Below are 19,363 nucleotides of genomic sequence, written 5' to 3' on the forward strand. Positions count from 1 at the left end.
ACGTGCTCCCTCAGCTGGTTTTAGAACGTCTCCAATGGACTCTGTACTTCCTAAGAAAGCATGATCACCTTTGTCCATGCTCCATGTACTCTGTTTCTAAGATAACTCCTTGCAACTGATTTCTTGTATAATTTAACTAACACCAATAAACTACACACTTTCCAGACCCCATCTGTACAATTCCTGTATCACAGATACAACATTATAGTATGTAAGCATGAAAAACTATAACTATAAAAACTATGTATAATATACCAAAAAGAGCTTAAGATATAATGTCAACATCTTTCTTCCTTTCCTTCTTGCAAAGTTCAGCACGAAAGCCATTAGACAGGGTCGGACAAAGCAAGCATCAGACTGGGAAAGGAAGGCAGCTTCGGCGCGAGGTGAGGAAGGTGTCTGCACTAGAAGTGTGGGGGCAGTGGTGGGGCGCAGAAGTGTGACGCCCAGCGTGGGGCATCACAGCCTGAGCAAGAAGAGGAGGCTCCCAGAATGAGGGGAGGGCAGAAGCGATAGGATACTGCTTACATAACGGGAGTCCAGTTCATCACTGTCAGAAAAGCAGCTACAAGTAAGAAGAAGGAGAAAACTAGAAAGAACTCTAAGGTACTGGGTTGGAATTAGAGGCATCGGTACAAACTCCTGGTTAGAAATACAGATACTGAAATACAGATATTTCAACATATCAATATAAACAGATACAGAAGTATAGTTGTATATGTTATACACACAGACTCACTTTCCCTAACTCTGATGTGAGCAGCAACACTTCAATGAGCAATGAGCACATCTACTGCCCAGATCTTGGCTTCTAAATCCCACTCTCCACTAAAAGGGAGCAGAACTGGTTGATTTCAGAAAAGTAAAAGATGAGCCTGGAATACCTCATTTGTCAGAAAGTAAGGCAGTAATCACAGACAATAGGGAAAAACCAAAAGAACACAAAAAACAACTTGAAAGAATTCCCACTGGCCAAATCCAGGACAATTTGGGCATCAAAATAAGCAGTAATAGACAATGACCAAACTTACCAATAAAACAGCAACACGTGTAACCTCGCTGATTTAAATAAATTAACAAATAAATAGCAATAAAGGAAAGCTCTTTCTCACAGTAAAAAGCCAACTGATAAGTGTAGAAAGAAGAAAATCGCCACATAGCAGCCATCAGAATAACAATTAAATCGGACCACCTCCCCTCCTCAAAAAAAACCCAACTGATTCCCAAACCAGAGGGTGAAAAGTAGGAGCAAGAACAGAGTATTTATGATTCTGAAATACCTTCCTAATATCCTTATTAACTAGAAAGCGGGGGTGGGGGGGTAGATTAACTTTACTGTGAAGTAAGCCTAGCATCCTGCTCCCTAATTAAATGATCAACATGAACACCCTCAGTGACGCAACAAATAGAAATCAGGTAACAAGACGTGAGAAAAATGCAGCATCATTTCTCTACCGTTTGGCAGTTTTCAAAACTGCCAAAGTCATAAAAGTCAAGGAAAGACCAAGGAACATGTCCAGACTGAAGGAGACTAGAGAGACGCGGCAGCTGAATGACGGACACTGTTGGGACAAACGGCCAAGCTCAAAGGGTGTCTGAAATCAGGTGGTGGGAATGCGCCTGTTACTTCCTCAGTTTGGATGGCTGCATAATTCCTCCTGCTTGGAGGAAACACACTGAAGTACTCAGGGACCCTGAGCAAGTAACTCAAATATCCTGAAAAAGTCCTTGCAAACTTTCTGTAACACAGAAATCACCTCAAAGTAAAAAAAGATTTGATACAAGATCCTGTGTGCTATAGTTATAATTGGTCATAAAAAGAATATAAATAAGGTAATAAAATTATTAAAAGAAGCCATTGTGTTAAGGTCTTGCACCTGAAGGGCACTTTTTTAACTTAATATAATTCCTTTAAAGTCATAGTTCCATAGTAGCAGTAACTTTTAAGCCACAACACAGAAGTTTAACTCAACAAGACGACGGGCATTTTATAAAGAAATACTCCAGCAAAACAGAAAAGAGCCTAATGAAGCTAACAGTCTTCATCCTTTCATACCTAAACAAAATAATTAGTCCTAGAATGCACACGTTCCCCATTACCTAGCCAACTTGTTTTTAAGAAAAGACATGTACGAAGAACTGAGAACCAAAAGCCAATACCTTGATTGAGGTGTGTGGCCTCCGTGATCTGAACGCCGTTCACAGAGCACTGGGACCCACTCAGGGGGATCAGAGTCACCGTACCCCCAACATTCTCAAAGATGCAGTGCTCACTCTCCAAGTCGAGGCCGTGAAGAACTGAGAAGGGAAAACAGAGGAAGAAAATATGTCCTTTGGTACCTGGCACAATGATTCCCAACCTTCATTTATTTTCTCAATTTGAACTGTGAGGGGAACACTTCTATTTAGTGAGAAAACTGAACTTCAGGAGTTCACAGCATCAACTGACAGAATCAGCTCTTACATGTCACTCAGTGGGGCTGGATATCACCGGAAACAAAGGACTTCATCTTCAGGAAAAAAACGTGAGTAACGCGACTTAGCTGATTACCACTAAGACGCTTTGTGTGAGTCTGAATGAACTTCCTCCTCCAGTTACCCAAAGGTCCCAGTAAAATGGAAGGGGCAGATGGCCCCATAGTTCCAGGACTTAACTGTGACCTCGACACTTACTGACGCTGCATTCCTGGAGCACAAACCAAAGGTGAAAGATGAATGTGGGAGGGCATGGATCTTGGGAGGCCCAAGAAGTCTCCAGAAGTCCTGAGGTGAACTTGACCTCCACAGAGCTCTCAGAGCATGTGGCTGCCAAGGGCTACCTGCTCCCACCCAACCACCCTCCTGGTGACACATGGCCAGGCAAAGACACGAACACCGGTCACACAAACCTACGCAACTTCAGGCACAGTTTCTGGCCAGCTGCTCAGAAGCACAAACCAAACTGCTTCCACTATGCTCCCCAGACCTACACTGTGAACAGAACTTTTCTGTTTACAGAAAACACCTGTGCTGGGCACTTAGCATCACGAACAACAAACCCGAAGGTCAGCACATAACTTAACGATGAGAAGAGGAGGCCTGATGGCTAATTTCACCCAGAGACTTCCAGGAATTGGTTTCCAGCTCTCCCAAGTTCACGATAAACAGTAAATACACGTAGACTTGATGAACAGCTTACACTGGGCAAGAAAGCAAGTTCATTGCCAGCATTTCTAAAAGCCAGCTGAAAAGATACAATTCTTCCCCCGCCAATCCCCACCTTGCCCGCTCCACCACACAGACAGACACACACTCCACTATCACCACATGCACGCTCTGATTTACTCTGTAAAACCTGGCAAGACCTCACCGGGTTCAGGGATTACAGCGCTGGTTAGCCGGGTACCTCACAGAGACTGGGAAAAGCCAGGAGATGCTGCTCTGCGTGTGTGAATGCTGGGCATGTGTGTATCTTCTGTCCTCGCCTATGTACATGCCAAGTGCGAAGGATTTCCCGTCAAAGGATCTTGTATCTTTTTTCTGTACCTGTTAGGATGTCTCCACTGCGACAAGAGGTGAGTGGTTTAAAGAACAGCCCACCTGAAAGACGTGGCTGAGGACAGAAGGCACGCGGGGTGTGGGGAGAGGATTCGCAGCTCCATTCTAGTCACTAAACTAAGCGTTCGGTGTTGGTCATTTGAGCTGAGTTCAAAATTATGGAAATACCCATTCTGATCAATGCTGCATTTGAAATGTTTCCTTTTTTATAATTACTTCAAAGTCAGTCATTCAAAAGCAAGTTCATTGAATGATTTCTTAAAAACCACTGGGGAGAGGAAGCTGATAAAGATTCTCACCAATATCCTGTTCTGTCGAAGCATCTTCTCTGCCGACATGTGTCTGACCTTCCTAGGGAGAAAAGCCAAGCAAAATTTATTAGTAAGAACATGAAGAACAGTCTCTTCTCCATCTTTCATGGAAGCCCCAGAAACCTGCTGACAGGTGGGCGAGCTCTGGCCCAGGCAGAGTCCCCTGAGGCTCTGTAAGCACAGTGCATGGTGTCCAGAAAGGGACACAGGACTCCTGAGGCTCGGGGCTCAGCAAGGCTGGCCTCCTGTTTCGGCATCAGTAACCTGCCCGTGACTGCAATTCCACGGCTATTCCCAATCCTTTCCAACAAGTCTCTCCTCCAGCGGCCAGGGGTTTCTTTGTGTCTAAAGATATGGTTTAGGGGAGCCCGCAAAACACAGTATGATACTCTTTCCATTGTAAGTCATGGATCAGAGAAAAGATACTGAAGTCAAGGTTACAGAGCCCACCACTGATGCAGATGAGGAAATTCTTATGTTGTGAAAGGGCTACTCTGTTTGGGAGCAAGCCCAATAATGTAGGCGGGACCTGGTGGTTCACGAATCTGCCTGCAACATAGGGGGGCCCTGGTTCGACCCCTGGGTCAGGAAGATCCACGAGAGAAGGAAATGGCTACCCACTTCAGTATTCTTGCCTGAAAAATCCCATGGACAGAGGAGCCTGGTGGGCTACAGTCCAAGGGGTCGCAAAGAGTCAGGCATGAGTGAGTGACTTTCAGACACAACTTCATAACTAACCTGAGGGACCAGAAAACTGTACACACAAGCAATCGCAGTTTAGATGCTGGTAGCCTTTCTTCCTAAGTCTGTCTTTTTGTTCCTTACCTCCCTCTTACTGGTTCTACAAATTAGAAGGCAAAGGGAATGGATCTTCATTTAGCTGTAGGATGACATAAAACAGGAATTCCTAATACCAGAGAATCCCAACGAACCAGTGAAACTCCCCAAAGAGCTTGAGGATTTGTTGTGCATTCTTTACTCTCACAGCGTGTTCACGGACACGGAGTATTACATTACACCTTGCCAGTGTCCGAGCGAAAGCGGAAACCAAACTGAGAAGGTTCCAGGCAAGCAGTTTCTACCTTCAAGTGATACAGGATCATGCCAGTGCTCAGGAGGTCGTCATAGATGCCGATCAGATGGGGCAGCTCGGAGTCCAAAACAACCCCAATCCCTTCCTTCCTTAGGGCCAGAGTCTGTTCCTGGAATTAGGAGGGAAAGAAAAGGAAGAGGTTACTTTGGGAAAAGAGAACTTCCTGTCAGATGCTCACTAGACTTTACACAGGTTTCTCCACTGGGTCAGTGGAAAAGAATCCACCTGCAGTATAACAGCCGAAGGAGACAGGGGTTCGATCCCTGGGTGGGGACGATCCCATCGTAGAGGAAGCGACAGCAACCCATTCCAGTATTTTTTTCTTCACTCCGATATTCTTGCCTGGGAAATCCCATGGACAGAGGAGCCTGGCGGGCTACAGCCCATGGAGTTGCAAAGAGTCAGACTGACGGCACGAGCATGAGCATGGACGTGTTAGAAATGAGCGATGTTTTTACCGCTCATGAAAAAAACTGCAAGAAAAAAGGATCATAAACTTCGTGCTGAAATCCTGGCATATGGTGGCAAAGCGAGCTTGGAACATATAAAAAGCTCAATATAAAATGAATTACATTTATTGCCAGATAAAGATTCATATACATATGTATAAATGCACATACACACACTCACACGAAGCTAAGCTCAAATCTTGCCTTCCTGAGGGAGGGGTCCAAGACCAGTCGACTACAAGGTAATCTTTCTCCCACTTCAGAACCTTTATTTCACTTAATACCTAGATGTCTCCTGATTCACTGGTTCTTCTTGCCGGTGACTAGGGTCAAACTCCGCATGTCTATGACAGCAACCCCTTCCTGTGCATTAACTCCCATGGACCAGAGGTGGCTAACCCTCGGAGCCCTGCACCACCTTCTACCCACTGACCATTCCCACCTGCTAAGGGCTCCCACCAACCACCGCCACCACTTCCCTCGGCCCTGCACCGCCGCCCAGCTACCGCCAACTTCTCTGTGCCCCTTCACAGGGAATCACCTCCAAAGAGTTCCCTACTTGTGGTCCTCCAGGTCCTCCCTGACTCTTTGCTCCCAGGGACTCAACTGTCTCCTGAATTTACTAGCAATCTACACAGTCATCCCTGTATATCCTAGAGGGGGCTGGTTCCAGGACCTCCTCGGATGCCAAGATCCAAGGATGTTCATATCCCTTATGTAAAAACACATGATTTGCATATATTCTACACACATCCTCGCTTATACTTTAAGTCATCTTTAGATTCCTTATAACACCTAATACAATGTAAATGCTACGCAAGTCATTGCAAACATAATGAAAATGCTATGCAAATATTTGCTGGAGCAAGGCAAATTCAAGTTTTACCTTGGGGAACTATCTGAAATTTTTTTCCCCCAAACATTTTTGATGAGTGGTTGGTTGAATCTATGGATGTAGAACCTACACACACAGAGAGCTCAACTGCATGCTAATGACGCTAAAACCTCAAGTTAAGGGGAAGGCAGACCTCTCCCTTAAAACTCCCCCATGTGTACAAACCTCCCTGCCTTGATATACCTGTCGCAACGCCAAGCAGGCAGCTCAAACTTAACACCTCAAAAGATCAATCCTTGATTCCCACTGCCTGCCACACCTGCGCACTAGCCCTTCTCAATAAATGCCAATCTTTCTTACAGTTGCTTGGGCCAAAAACTAGGCTGTCCTACTGTTTACAACAGCCAAGACGTGGAAGCAACTGAATGTCCATTGACAGAGGAATGGATTATGGAGATGTGATACATATATCATGGACTATTAGTCAGTCATTAAGAAGAATGAAATCATGCCATTTGCAGCAACATGGATGGATCTGCTGCTGCTGCTGCTAAGTCACTTCAGTCATGTCCTACCCTGTGTGACCTGACAGACAGCAGCCCACCAGGCTCCCCCATCCCTGGGATTCTCCAGGCAAGAACACTGGAGTGGGTTGCCATTTTCTGCTCTAATGCATCAGAGTGAAAAGTGAAAGTGAAGTCGCTCAGTCGTGTCCGACTCTTCGTGACCCCATGGACTGCAGCCTACCAGGCTCCTCCGTCCATGGGATTCTCCAGGCAAGAGTACTGGAGTGGGTTGCCATTTCCTTCTCCAATGGATGGATCTAGAAAATATTATATTAGGTAAAATGAGCCAGACAGAGAAGGAGCAATATCATATGACATCCCTTACATACAGAATCTAAAAAGAGAAGATACAAATGAACTTATTTATAAAACAAAGATTCACAGACTTAGAGAACAAGCTTATGGCTGCCAGGGAGAAGGATAGGGAGAGGGGATAGTTAGGGAGTAACTAACACTACACATACACTACACACTGCTATATTAAAATGGATAACTGACAAGGACCTACTGTATAGCACATGGAACAGTGCTCAATGTTATGTGGCAGCCTGGATGGGAGGGGAGTTTGAGGGATACATGTGTATGTATGGCTGAGTTCCTTTGTTGTTCATGTGAAACTAACACAACATTGTTAATTAGCTATACCCTAATACAAAACAAAAAGTTTAAAAAAAAAAAAAAAGCTATCCTTTGCACATGCCTTTCTCTAAACCCTTCAACACTCAGTATTGACTCTAGCTTCAAAATATGCACCCAATCCAACAACAAACCACAGCACCACACTGCTCCCAGGCCCCAAGCACCAGCACCTCCAGCAAGATGGCCGCGGTATTTCTGGTTGCTCCAGCCCGTGCCCAACCCAGGGTCCACGCTCTCCTCTGCAGCCAGAGGGATGTTAGGGCAGGCCACTCCTCTGCTGGGGTCAATTATGCAGCCTCCTTTGCTCTGCCAAAGCCAAAATCTTTGCAAGGTTCTACGAAACTCCGTGTGACCTCACCTCTCCCTGACCTCCTGCCACTCGCCCCCAGCACCCTCCTCCCCGGGAACCCCAGCTCCCTGCTGCTCTCCGAACCTGCTCCCACCTCAGGGGTTCCTAAGGGGGTTCCTTTTACTTTTGTGGCCACTGTTCCCTCTGTTCTTATTTACTCTTTCCCTTTCCCAACTAGGTTTTCCAATCTTGGCAGCACCAACATTTTGAACCAGATGGTTCTCTGCATGCAGGGCCACTCTGTCCACTGTAGGAGCCTTAGGAGTGTCCCTGGTCTCTGCCTTCCAGGTGCCAGTGAAACATATCCCTCCCCCAAGGCTGTGAGATGTCCCCAGACACCGAGAAATGTCCCCTGGGGAACAAAATCTGCCTCAAGAGAGACTGAGGCAGGAGAGACTTGCCTTCAATGCACACAAAACGTGGCCCTCACTTCCTCAGGGCTCTGCTCCAAAGCCTCCTTCCCCACCACCCCATTCAAGACAGCAGTCACTAATCTCTTACCCCGAGTTGTTTCTCTCTTAACAGTTACCACTCTCTGCACGTTATATAAGAGCTTATCCCTTGTCTCTCAACTAGAATGTAACCCAACGCCTAATTTCATGTCCATTACAGAGATGCTCCTCAGTGAGGATCTGTCAAATGAGCGAATGAGTGGGCAGACACTCGGAGAAAGGCAGGCAGGAGGGTCTCGGGGATGAGACTGGGAGGCCCCCAGGCCCATTTGCCCTGAGACAGCAGACTGGAAACCCAGGTTTCAGGGCACAGGCGGAAAGTGGACAAACTCCAGCAGAATGAGGTGGAAATACCAGCCTGCAGGCCGGGCTGGGCTAATGAGACTGCGCCCCATCCCAGAGCACAACACCGAGCTCAGTGACCACAGGCCAACGGGAGCAGTGGAGGAGCCAGTCCCGTGCTGCTGATGGGGGCCCTGGGGCAGGGGTGCTCTGAGTGAACACCTCCCTCACCCCCTCGTGCGGCCGGACATGCTGAGCACACTCCAGTTCTGGACTCCGAAGCCCAGCACAGCCCGAAAAGAGCTGGCACTCCTCACATCCCTGGATCAAATAACTGCATCCTGTGTCATTTAAATATTGCATCAGAGCCTCCACCACACGCGTGCAGAGCTGGAGTCAGGCCAGAGGGTGACGGAGCGGAGTGGGAAAGATAGATGGTTAAAAAAAAACAAAAACATAAAAATCACCACTTGAGAGAAAGCAATTTAATTTAACAACCATTAAATAGATACGCAGAGGAAATGACCAATGCATAACTTAGACTCAAGAAAAGGAAATGAAGCGTATCATTGTTCTTCAATTACTCCTCTTATCAGCCGGGCTCCCTCACCAGGCCCAGAACATCAGGCTGAGAGGCCGGGACTTCGTCTTCCCCATTCACCACACCAAGGCCCTTGCAAATCCTGGCTGAAATGAACCCTCAATATACCGACCCCAACTCCTGCTTCTCCAGCAGAATTCATGCTTTTTCTCTTGCCATAAAGTGGAAAGTTTGTGATTTTTTTTTTAAAGATATATATTGCAGTGGAGAATTTAATCATACAGCCTCATTTCATAAAACAAGGTCCTCCCTGGCAGGCCTGGTAGCTGTGAACTGTGACGACACTGCACTCAGGGCAGGCGGCTCCCGGCCATGGACTGTGCCCAGTCGCCAGGCTCTTGTGGAAAGGAGAGGAGAGACTGTTCTCCGAGGTCCAGACACACAGTATTACCCTTCTCCATCAAAGTACACAATAACCCAAAAAGGAGAGTGGTGGGGGGGTGTTTTAAACTCTCACAGCTTCCACTCACTCAAACTAGAGAGACTGTTTAGAATACATCCCGGCGTAGTTTAACATTCTGTTTTTTAACCCACTGGAAAACATGCTCTTTTTCCCTCCTTAAAATAAGTCTCATACACAGATTTTAAAAATCACTTTAAATTTGTAACTTCAGAGCCGTTAGGTCAAAAGCATTACTTGTCTCATTCCCAGCACGTGCGCGCACACACACATACACGCACATTCTCTCTCCCTCTCACACACGCACACATTTTCTTCCACACATAGAAGGGGTAAAACCTGAATTAACAGAAAGTCTCTGAGGATCGGGGGTGGGGGCAGATGAATTTATGATTAACACTGCCCTAAAGCTCTATGACATTCAAGCTGCAGTCACTATATGATATTATAAAAGTGTCACCTCATAAAACTAAAAACGAGGGTTTAAATTATTGCTTGAGTGAAAAAGTAATTTCAGACAAAAATATCTATCACGTATAAAATATTTATTGAGTGGCATCTACTGTTATACATAATTGATGAAACACCTCTTTCAGATAAGATGGAATATTTAACAGAGCAGAGCTGGCAATCCCTTTCCCAACACCAGGCACACGGGGTTCCAAAGACAGAATGTGGTCAAAGATGTATGGATGCACATATTCTGTATTGAAACAAAGCTTCTGACAACCAGTGTTTGAATAAAAAGGAAACTATAGCCTGACAAAAAGTATAAGAAGATAGAATCCACTTAAACATGACGCTCATCACATTTCCAAAAATATGTTCAAAATGATTTTCTTCAACCCTGAATCTAACACCTGTGTCAGGGACTTCCCTGGTGGCCCAGTGGTTAAGGAGCCACACTTCCAAGGCAGGGGGCCTGGGTTTGATCCCTAGTCAGGGATCTAAGATCCCACATGCCTTGAGGCCAGAAAACCAAAACAGAAAACAGAAGCAATGCCGTAACAAATTCATAAAGGCTTTTAAAACGGCCCACATCTATAATAAAATTTTTAAAAAATCTTCAAAAAAAAAAAAACCTGGCCCCAGCAGTGCCTCCTCTGGCATGACGAGGGATTCAGGTGAGGAGCAGGCACGGCTGCCAGGGTTACAGTGAGAAGCCACAGGGCCTGGCTCACTGGCATGTCCCATGTGACTCCACACTCCTTCGTCAGACTCAGCAGGAATTCTCCCTGTTTTCATCACAACCACATCCTTAATATCTAGCCCTGTGCCTGCCAAAACACAACAGCCTTCCCTAAAAAGTAGGTGAAAATCAAGACAAAAGCTTGTCAATAAGAAAGCTTGTTTCTCCCTCTTGAGAAGCCTTCCTGAGAGCTAGGTCTTACCTGGGAAAGACTGGGAAAGCTCTGGCAAGGTGTCTGCTCCACCTGAACTCAGAGTTCCAGAGGGACAGAAACTGTTTCCCCACACCGAGTAGGTGGGTGAGCAGGGCTCACCAGGCACCCAGTAGTCACTCAGTCACTGTTGATTATTTGGCGCTGTAAGTAGTTGGTGGTTTTACATGTTTGTTGTTGTTGTTGCTAGCCAAGAATTAAAAGCCAGGCTTTTTTTCTGGTGAAAATTCTGTTTATGAAGAATCACGCGTTTCACTAACTAGAATTGTGTGGAACTGCCTCACAGCAGACTGTGCACTTAACTTCCGCAAACCTGACTATAACAGCAGAAGAGGAGGGGGCGCCATGATGGGGGCTTAGAGAACCTGGCTGGCTTGCGTATGAGGAGGAGGGAGGGAGTCAGGCGGATGGGAAGACTCTTATTAAAAATAAAATTATCTTCTAGCATAGATGCTTTTAATTAAAAAAAACACACCTGTATGTGATTTCATTTGAACTTAACAAAAGGAAAAGCAACTGAAGTATTTGTTGAATTTTAACCAGCTGTGCCTGAAACCATGTAGGTTTGTGTGACCAGTGTTTGTGTCCACTCCTGGCCATGCATCACACACAAGCAGGTCAGGGTGGTCAGGCGGAGCTGTAGTCAGCTTTGCAGAAGTTAAGTGCACTCTCTGCTGTGAGGGCACCCCACAAAAACCAGGAGCCACTGAGAACTCTGAAAACAGGGACTGGTTGACACATAGAACACAAATCTGACTAGGAAGAGGGAAAAGGGAAGTGAAATTAGGAAGGAAGGAACAGCCTCATAGACTGTATGTGACAATTTGACTGACTAACCTTAAGACTCTTCCAACTGTTTTATATGCTCCTCTTAATGAGAAATAAGCAAAGTGGAGAGTTTGCAAGAGTTGCAAAAATCTGATAAATATCAAAAAAAGATTTTTATTGCTAGGGAAAAAAAGTCCTGACACTTCCCAGTAATACTTTCCAGACAGCTCATCAAGTAGATATTGCTGACTTATTAAAAAAATAGCTCACCAATTTGACTAGCAAATGTTGTCAAGTAATTTGCATGTTTCTTTTACAATATACAAACGGTAAATAGCCACAGTCAACACAAACCAATTAGCTCTGAAATCCTGAAAGTATACAAACTGGCATTCACCCAGAAGCTTCAGTTTCTTGTATATCCTTGTGCACAAAGAAGAATCCTGTCCATGTAACTGAGGAAGGAAATAGCTGCCAAGACAGCCAAAGTCGATGAAGCTTGTACCTGTCAACTGCCTGCAACACCATCCCACCTTCCTGCACCCTTTGTTCACATAACCTGGCCCGGCAGGGATAAAAAGGAGTAAAGATCTCCACTTTCCTCCAGGAAATAACTTTTTATTCTCACTGTGTTCCCAGAGAGCACAATGAGGTGAAGAAAAACCACCTTTGCTGCCTAGAGGCACATCCACGTCCCTGCAAGGCTTCCTGGTAACGTGTAACCTCCCTGTGAGAGCTCTACTGATGCTCTTGGACTCGTAAGATTTTAATTACAAACACAGGGAAGGGAAGGAAGAGCCTGTGAGAATCCAGGACTGACTGGAAATACCTGCACTGAAAGCGTCGGGCAGGTACCGCAGACCCAGACAGGCCAGGGAGGGCCGGAAACCACCCTTGTCCCAATGATGAAGGAGAGAGATGGTTCTGGGGAGAAGAAAGACTTAGCAATCCACAGGCTGAAGAAGGAAAGGAAGGATCAAGTGGGGCGACCTCTACGTCACCCTGACCCTCCCTGTGCCTCTAAGCCCCCTGCGAACCCTCAACAGAGCCACCAGCTCTACCCACATGGCGGCCGGACTTGTCCGGGACCGTAGGTTTCCACGGCCGCTGCCAGCACCACCTCCTGCGTGGTCTCTGACCGCCCCCGGGGGTCCTTCTGCTTCGTCTCTTGCCAGCCTGCACTCCGTCCTCCACACGACAGCCACGGTCTTCTTCCCACAACGCCAAGGGTTCGCACACAAAGCCCTTCAATGGCGTCTCGTGCGTTTAGCACAAAATGGCGCCCGCCGCTCGCCTCCTCAGGCCCCGGCCCACCGCCTCACTCCGCCCGCCCCACCCCCCACGGGACCCCCAGCCTCCAGCCACAGGGGCCTCCTCATCCCCAGCAGGGCCTCGGCACGCGCTGTTCCCTCTGCGGAGAAACTCTCCCCCTACATCTGAGCTTGCCCCTTCCTGTCAGCCAGCCCGTACCCGCCGGCAGCCTGCTCTCTGAAGACCGAAGGCCCGGCTAGTCAGGCGGACGAGGCCCTCGCTCACAGAGAGCTCACCTCCCACGAGAAGAACCGCACCCCTCCTCTCCCTTCCCCCAGGCACATCCCGCCATTCCACCCGGCTTGCTGTTTCCAGAGCACTCCAGTCTACCAAAATTATGTGCGTTTATTGTCTGCCTGGCCCCCCGGAAAGCAAATACTGGACCCAGGACAATAAGTCAAGCTCAGGAAACAGGAGCGCAGGTGGGGGTCGGCGAGGGGCAAACCACTGCTCTGATCCCAAGGCTGACCCTGTCTCGCGTCAGTCCTATGGGCACACTCCCCGCCTGGCAAAAGCAGCTCCTGAACCTCAAAGGAATGCTCCAAATGGCCAGAGACATCAGAAGCTTTTAAGGGAATGTTGCTTGCATGTGAAGGTTGGATTCCAAAAGAGAGTCATCATAAATAATTTAACGAGTGTTCACAACATCTGTACCAACCATCGGAAAGTTGATGTCATCTTGGCACCTATTACTGTTGCTAAGTCGCTTCAGTCAGGTCCAACTCTGTGCGACCCCACAGACTGCAGCCCACCAGGCTCCTCCATCCCTGGGATTCTCCAGGCAAGAATACCAGAGTGGGCTGCCATTTCCTTCTCCAATATTACTAATACATTATAAAAACTGAAGTAGGAATGCAAAAACCTCGCTCCCTGCCCCCCCCCCCCCCAAACAATCCATATTATAGTACCTGCGGTCAAGAGAGACACACAGGACAGATGGTGAAGAGCCCCGGACTAACCAGGGCAGAAGCAAGAAGGGAAGAACCTCTGACAACCTCCTCGCCTCCTCCCCAGTGCTAGCAGATAGACCTCTCTGGGCATTCCAGCCGCTACAGTAAACAGAACTAGTGTTGTCCTTTCAGTGAACAGAAGCTCTAGGGACAGTTCAATTTCCATCACACCTCCCAGTGAAGAAACAACATTCTTGATGTAAACTCTGAACAGCTAACTGCTGGCAGGCAGTTCAGAGAGATGCTACGGAGATCTCTCTGATGAAACGGTCCTTCGCTGGGTGAGCAAATCACCCAGATGTCAGGATTTAAATTATGCAAAATGCATAATCCCAATTAAAGAAATTACGTGTGAAAATATGCAAGAGCAAATTTCCTTGCATTAATATTTAACTAGCCTTTTTAAGTAGAGCAGGATCTTGTGATCACAAGAACTTTAGTATATCTGACCTAAACGGAAGCCCAAAATACTCAGGAAGGTTCACCAGAAGGATCTAAAAGGGCGTGTTTTTGGTTTTGTTTTTTTTTTAATCATTTTTATACAGCACGAACTTTAACCCAAGATGAGAAAGCAGAGTGAAAGGATCACTTTAAGTGACGCATTGTAACCCAGAAAGCTCCAATCTGACATCAGCCTTAAACTTCAATCTTATAAAGCTGGCTTCCTCATTGTTCTTACCCACAGAAATATGTCCCACTTGTCCCCACCTCCAGTCTTTGTTCCTGGGGCAGCTCTCTAAATCCTTCCTCTCCTGAGTCCTAGCCATCCTTCCCCTCCTCCAGGAAACACCTAGAGTCTCCTCACGTCTACAGCGGATCCTTCCTCTCAATGACCACAGTTATCTGGCCTGATCACTTGCATCTTAGTCAAAAATGACTAGTGTCTTTACACCCATGCCCTGCTTGATCAGTAGGTCAGTCAAGGAGTTTTTTAAAACACCATGCCTGACCCCTGCAGGGGCTTCCCTTGTGGCTCAGCTGGTAAAGAATCTGCCTGCAATGCAGTAGACCCTGGTTTGATTCCTGGGTCAGGAAGATCCCCTGGAGAAGGGACAGGCTACCCACTCCAGTATTCTTGGGCTTCCCTTGTGGCTCAGCTGGTAAAGAATCCGCCTGCAAGGCAGGAGACCTGGGTTTGATCCCTGGGTTGGGAAGATCCCCTGGAGAAGGGAACTGTTACCACTCCAGTATTCTTGCCTGGAGAATTCCATAGACTGTATAGTCCATGGGGTCACAAAGAGTTGGACATGACTAAATGACTTTCACTGACCCCCTGCAGTTCCTTTCAGTAAGCATCTCATTTAAAGTTGGACCTGGTAAGGGTATTTTCTTAAGTTCCCAGGTATTTTGCATCCATAATTTTCTGTATTCCCAGTAGGAATGAGCCTCTGATCTGCTGGGTGCACTCAGGATTTCTGAAGGGTAAGTGCTGTACTTCATTCTCCAGCCAGCAGAAGAATCTGCAACTCGTTCAGCTCACACTTACGAGCATCTGCTACTACCTGCCAGGTCAACTTAAAGCTGTCTGCTAGATTATACAGAAAATGTCTTCAGCTTCTGTTTCAAGTGTGTGTGAAGGATATATCAATGATTCGAGTGTGTGTGTGTATATGTGTGTTAGCTTGGGCTGCCATAACAAAATACCACGGACTAGATGGTGTAGACAACAGAAATGGACTTTTCACAGTTCTGGAGGCTTAGAAGTTCAAGATTAAGATGTTACCAAGAAGTTTTATTCTAGGGCTCCTCTCTTGGCTCACAGAGAGCCGTTCTCTCACTATGTGTTTTCATGGCCTTTCCTGGGTGTGTGCGCACCATGCGGGGGAGAGAGAGGTAAGGCCACAGGCCTCCTGGATTAGGGTCCCATCCTTATGACTTCATTTATCCTTTCCTTAATTTCCTTCTAAAGGCCTTACCTCCAAATGTAGTCACACTGGGAATCAGGGTTTCAACAAACAAATTTTGGAGGGACACAATGCAGTCCATGGCAGGGTTTGTGTGTCTAATATATACATCATATACTTATAAATATAAAATATATTATAAATGCAGTACATGTATTGAGGTAGATAGGAGAGACAAGAGAGATACTGAGCCTAGTAGAGATGTCTCATGCAAATTAGAAACAGAGATTATTGTCTCTGGGCAGTTTTTTCTTTATACTTTTTCACTTTCCCAATTTTCTATAACAAACACAGTTATAATAATACAATGCAGGTAATAAAGAGTTTTTAAATAAAATAAAGGAATATACTTCCATGTGAAATTTCTTAAACTTAATTTACTTAATTTATTCCAATTTATCTCATTTAAAATATATTTTAAATAATCTCAAGTAATCGCCAAGGCCGAGTTTTACTGTATGTTGTGTAACATTCTGAAGCTGGAATTCTACAATGATAAGACAAAAATGCATCAGCCAAACTGAAAGCCCAGAGACCATTTCTCCAAACGCCCTCAATATGGAAAATCTGCCCACAGCTAACATACTGAGTAGTGAAAAGCTGATAGCTTTCCCTCCAGGATCAGGAACAAGATAAGGAAAAAGAAATAAAAGGCATCTAAACTGGAAAGGAAGAAATAAAACTGTCTTTATGTGCAAATGACATAATATTATATATAGAAAACTCAAACTCTACCAAAAAAATCTGTTATAATTAATAAATAAATACAGTAAAGTTTCAGGACAAAGGCCAATATACAAAAATAAGTCACATTTCAATACCCTAATAACAAACTTTTAGAAAGAGAAATTAAGAAAACTATGACATCTACCTTGCATCAAAAATAACAAAATAACTTAAGAATAAATTTAACCAAGGAGGTAAAGGACCTGTACACTGAAAACTATTAATGAAAAAACTGAAGATACAAATAAATGAAGAGATATTCCATTCTTATGAAATGGAAAAAAACTTGTCAAAATTTACAGGTCCATTCCACTCAAAGTGATCTTCAGGTGCAATGCAATTCCTATCAAAATTCCAATGGCATTTTTCATAGAAATAGAAAAAAACAATCCTAAAATTTGTATGGAGCCACAAAAGACTGAGCAGCCAAAGCAATCTTGAAACAGAACAAAACTAAAGAAGGCATTATGCTTCCTGACATCTAACTATATTACAAAGCTATAGTAATCAAAACAGTATGATACTGGCATAAAAATACACACATAGATCAACAGAACAGAATAGAAAGCCCAGAAATAAACCCACACACAAGTAGTTAATTAATTTATGATAAAGGTGCCAAGAATATGCAATGGGGAAAAGATAGTCTCTTCATTAAATGGTGCTGGGAAAACTGAACAGTCACATGTTAAAAATAAAACTAACCCCATACTTTACAACATACCCAAAAATAAATTCTGAAGACAAACATAAGTCCTAAACCATAAAACTCCTTGAGGAAAACACCGAGGGGTAAGCTCCTTAACATCAGTCTTGGCATGATTTTTTGGGGACATGACAATCAAAAGCAAAGGCCACAAAAGCAAAAGCTCAAGAGTTCACAATGCTGCTAACAACAGCACGTAATTTAAAACTTATGAACTGTTTCTGTCTGGAATTGTCCCTTTAATATTTTCAGACTGAGGCTGACCACAGATACTAAAACTTTAGAAAGCAAAACCACAGCTAAGGCAGGACTACTGTACATGAAAAGGTGCTCAACATCACTAACCACCAGGGAAATGCAAACCAAAGCCTCAATGACATCACCTCCCACTCCTTAGAATGGCTATTACCAAAAAGAAACAAGTGTTGGTGAAGATGTGAAGAAAAGGGAACCCTCGTGTGCTATTCGTGGGAATGTAAACTGGTACAGCCACTATGGAAAACAGTACTTTTTTGAGGAGGTTTCTCAAAAAATTACAAACAGAACTACCATATGATCCAGCAATTCCACTTTTGGGTATTTCACTGAAGGAAATGAAAACAGGGTTTTAAAGAAATACCTGCAGTATCCATAATCACTTCAGTATTACTTATCAAGGCCAAGATATGGAAACCTAAATGACCATCAGCACATGAATGGATAAAGAAAATGTGATACACACACACACACACACACACACACACACACACAATGAACTACTGTTGGCCAAAAAAGGAAGGAAATTCTGCCATCTGCAACAATAAGAATGGACCTTGAGGGCATCATGCTAAGTGAAATAAGTCAGAAAAAGATAAACATTATATGATCTCATCCATAAGTTGAATCTAAACGAACCCAAGTAATAGATACAGAAATCAGACGGGTGGTGGCCAGGGATGGGGGTGGGATGTGAGGCGAAATGGGTGACAGTGGTCAAAAGGTATGCATTCACAGAAAGTATCAGTACACAGGCTACAGGGATGTAACGTGCAGCCTGGTGTCTCAAGTTAACAACACTGCGCCATATAATCAAAAATTTCTAATAGGGTAAATCTTAAAGTTCTCATTACGAGAAAAAAAAAAATGTGTACCCAAGTGAGATGATGGATGATAACCAAACTTACTGTGGTGATCACTTGGCATTATATACATATATAAAATCATTTGTACACCTGAAACTAATAAATGTTTCTGAATCAATTACATTTCAATAAAACTGGGGAGAAAACAAACAAAAGCCAAACAAACAAAAAGGACAACCTTCAGGTGTCCAGAAGCTAAAGGAACTTTCAGTCACCCTTTTATCAGCAGAAATCACACCTGAAAGACCTATTAATGCTTTCAGAAAAATTTACCATCCTCCACGGGCATCATGATTACACTCTTGAAAATAATAGTTAAAACTCTATGTAAGAACTAGTAAGGGTGGCTCTGCATGAGGTTGTGATGTCACATGACATCGGGATGCCTAGCTCTTAATTAAGCAAGAAATCAACCAGTATTAAAGCAAAGATCCTCAAGTTTGCAAGCTTCTTTGTATCATTCTGTCCCATAAAGTAGAAAGATTTAAAAAAAAAAAAAAGAAAAGAGGAGGCGGTCTCCAATCAGTGAAAAGTTAACTCCAGCAGGACTTGATGCAGAAATTCTGCCTGTTTCAGTGTCGGCATCAGAAGGAAATACAGAAAAATGGAAGAAAGACACCGAGAGAGAGGGGAGGAACAAGAGGAGGAGAACAAAAAGGAGGAAAAGAAAAAAGAAAGGGGCCAACTGCTGGCTTCCCACAATCTCCTTCAAGGAGGTGTTCACGTCAAGCATCCTGGTAAGTCAGTGAAGACACCCCCAGGGAATGGCTCACCACTTCTCCTAGTTCATAATAAAACCTGCTTTTTATGGAGAAGAGAGCGTGCACACCTCTCTTGTCTAGTAACTTAATATCCACCCTACTCAGCAAAACCCAGTGAGTCTAATGAATCAGACTGTTCGGACAGCTCCATACACTGTGAGAAGTGCTGGCCTGTCAAGCGCACACCCTGGTACAGAGGTGA

At 44.9% G+C, this 19,363-nt stretch overlaps 1 protein-coding gene across 4 annotated transcripts in view; it reads right to left on the bottom strand.

Annotated features, from left to right (window-relative positions):
• The window catches only part of KIF16B (kinesin family member 16B), a 279,477-nt gene that overhangs the window by 138,096 nt on the left and 122,018 nt on the right, over positions 1-19,363 (bottom strand). For all 4 annotated transcript variants that reach the window (XM_043884699.1, XM_043884697.1, XM_043884696.1 and 1 more), the window contains 3 exons: positions 4,931-5,050; positions 3,837-3,888; positions 2,161-2,298 (listed from right to left, as the gene is read on the bottom strand). In XM_043884699.1, coding sequence (XP_043740634.1) covers positions 2,161-2,298; positions 3,837-3,888; positions 4,931-5,050 — 310 coding nt within the window. The remainder of the gene's footprint in view (positions 1-2,160; positions 2,299-3,836; positions 3,889-4,930; positions 5,051-19,363) is intronic.

Source organism: Cervus elaphus, chromosome 23 (assembly GCF_910594005.1).
Source record: "Cervus elaphus chromosome 23, mCerEla1.1, whole genome shotgun sequence".
NCBI classification, from domain to species: Eukaryota; Metazoa; Chordata; class Mammalia; order Artiodactyla; family Cervidae; genus Cervus; species Cervus elaphus.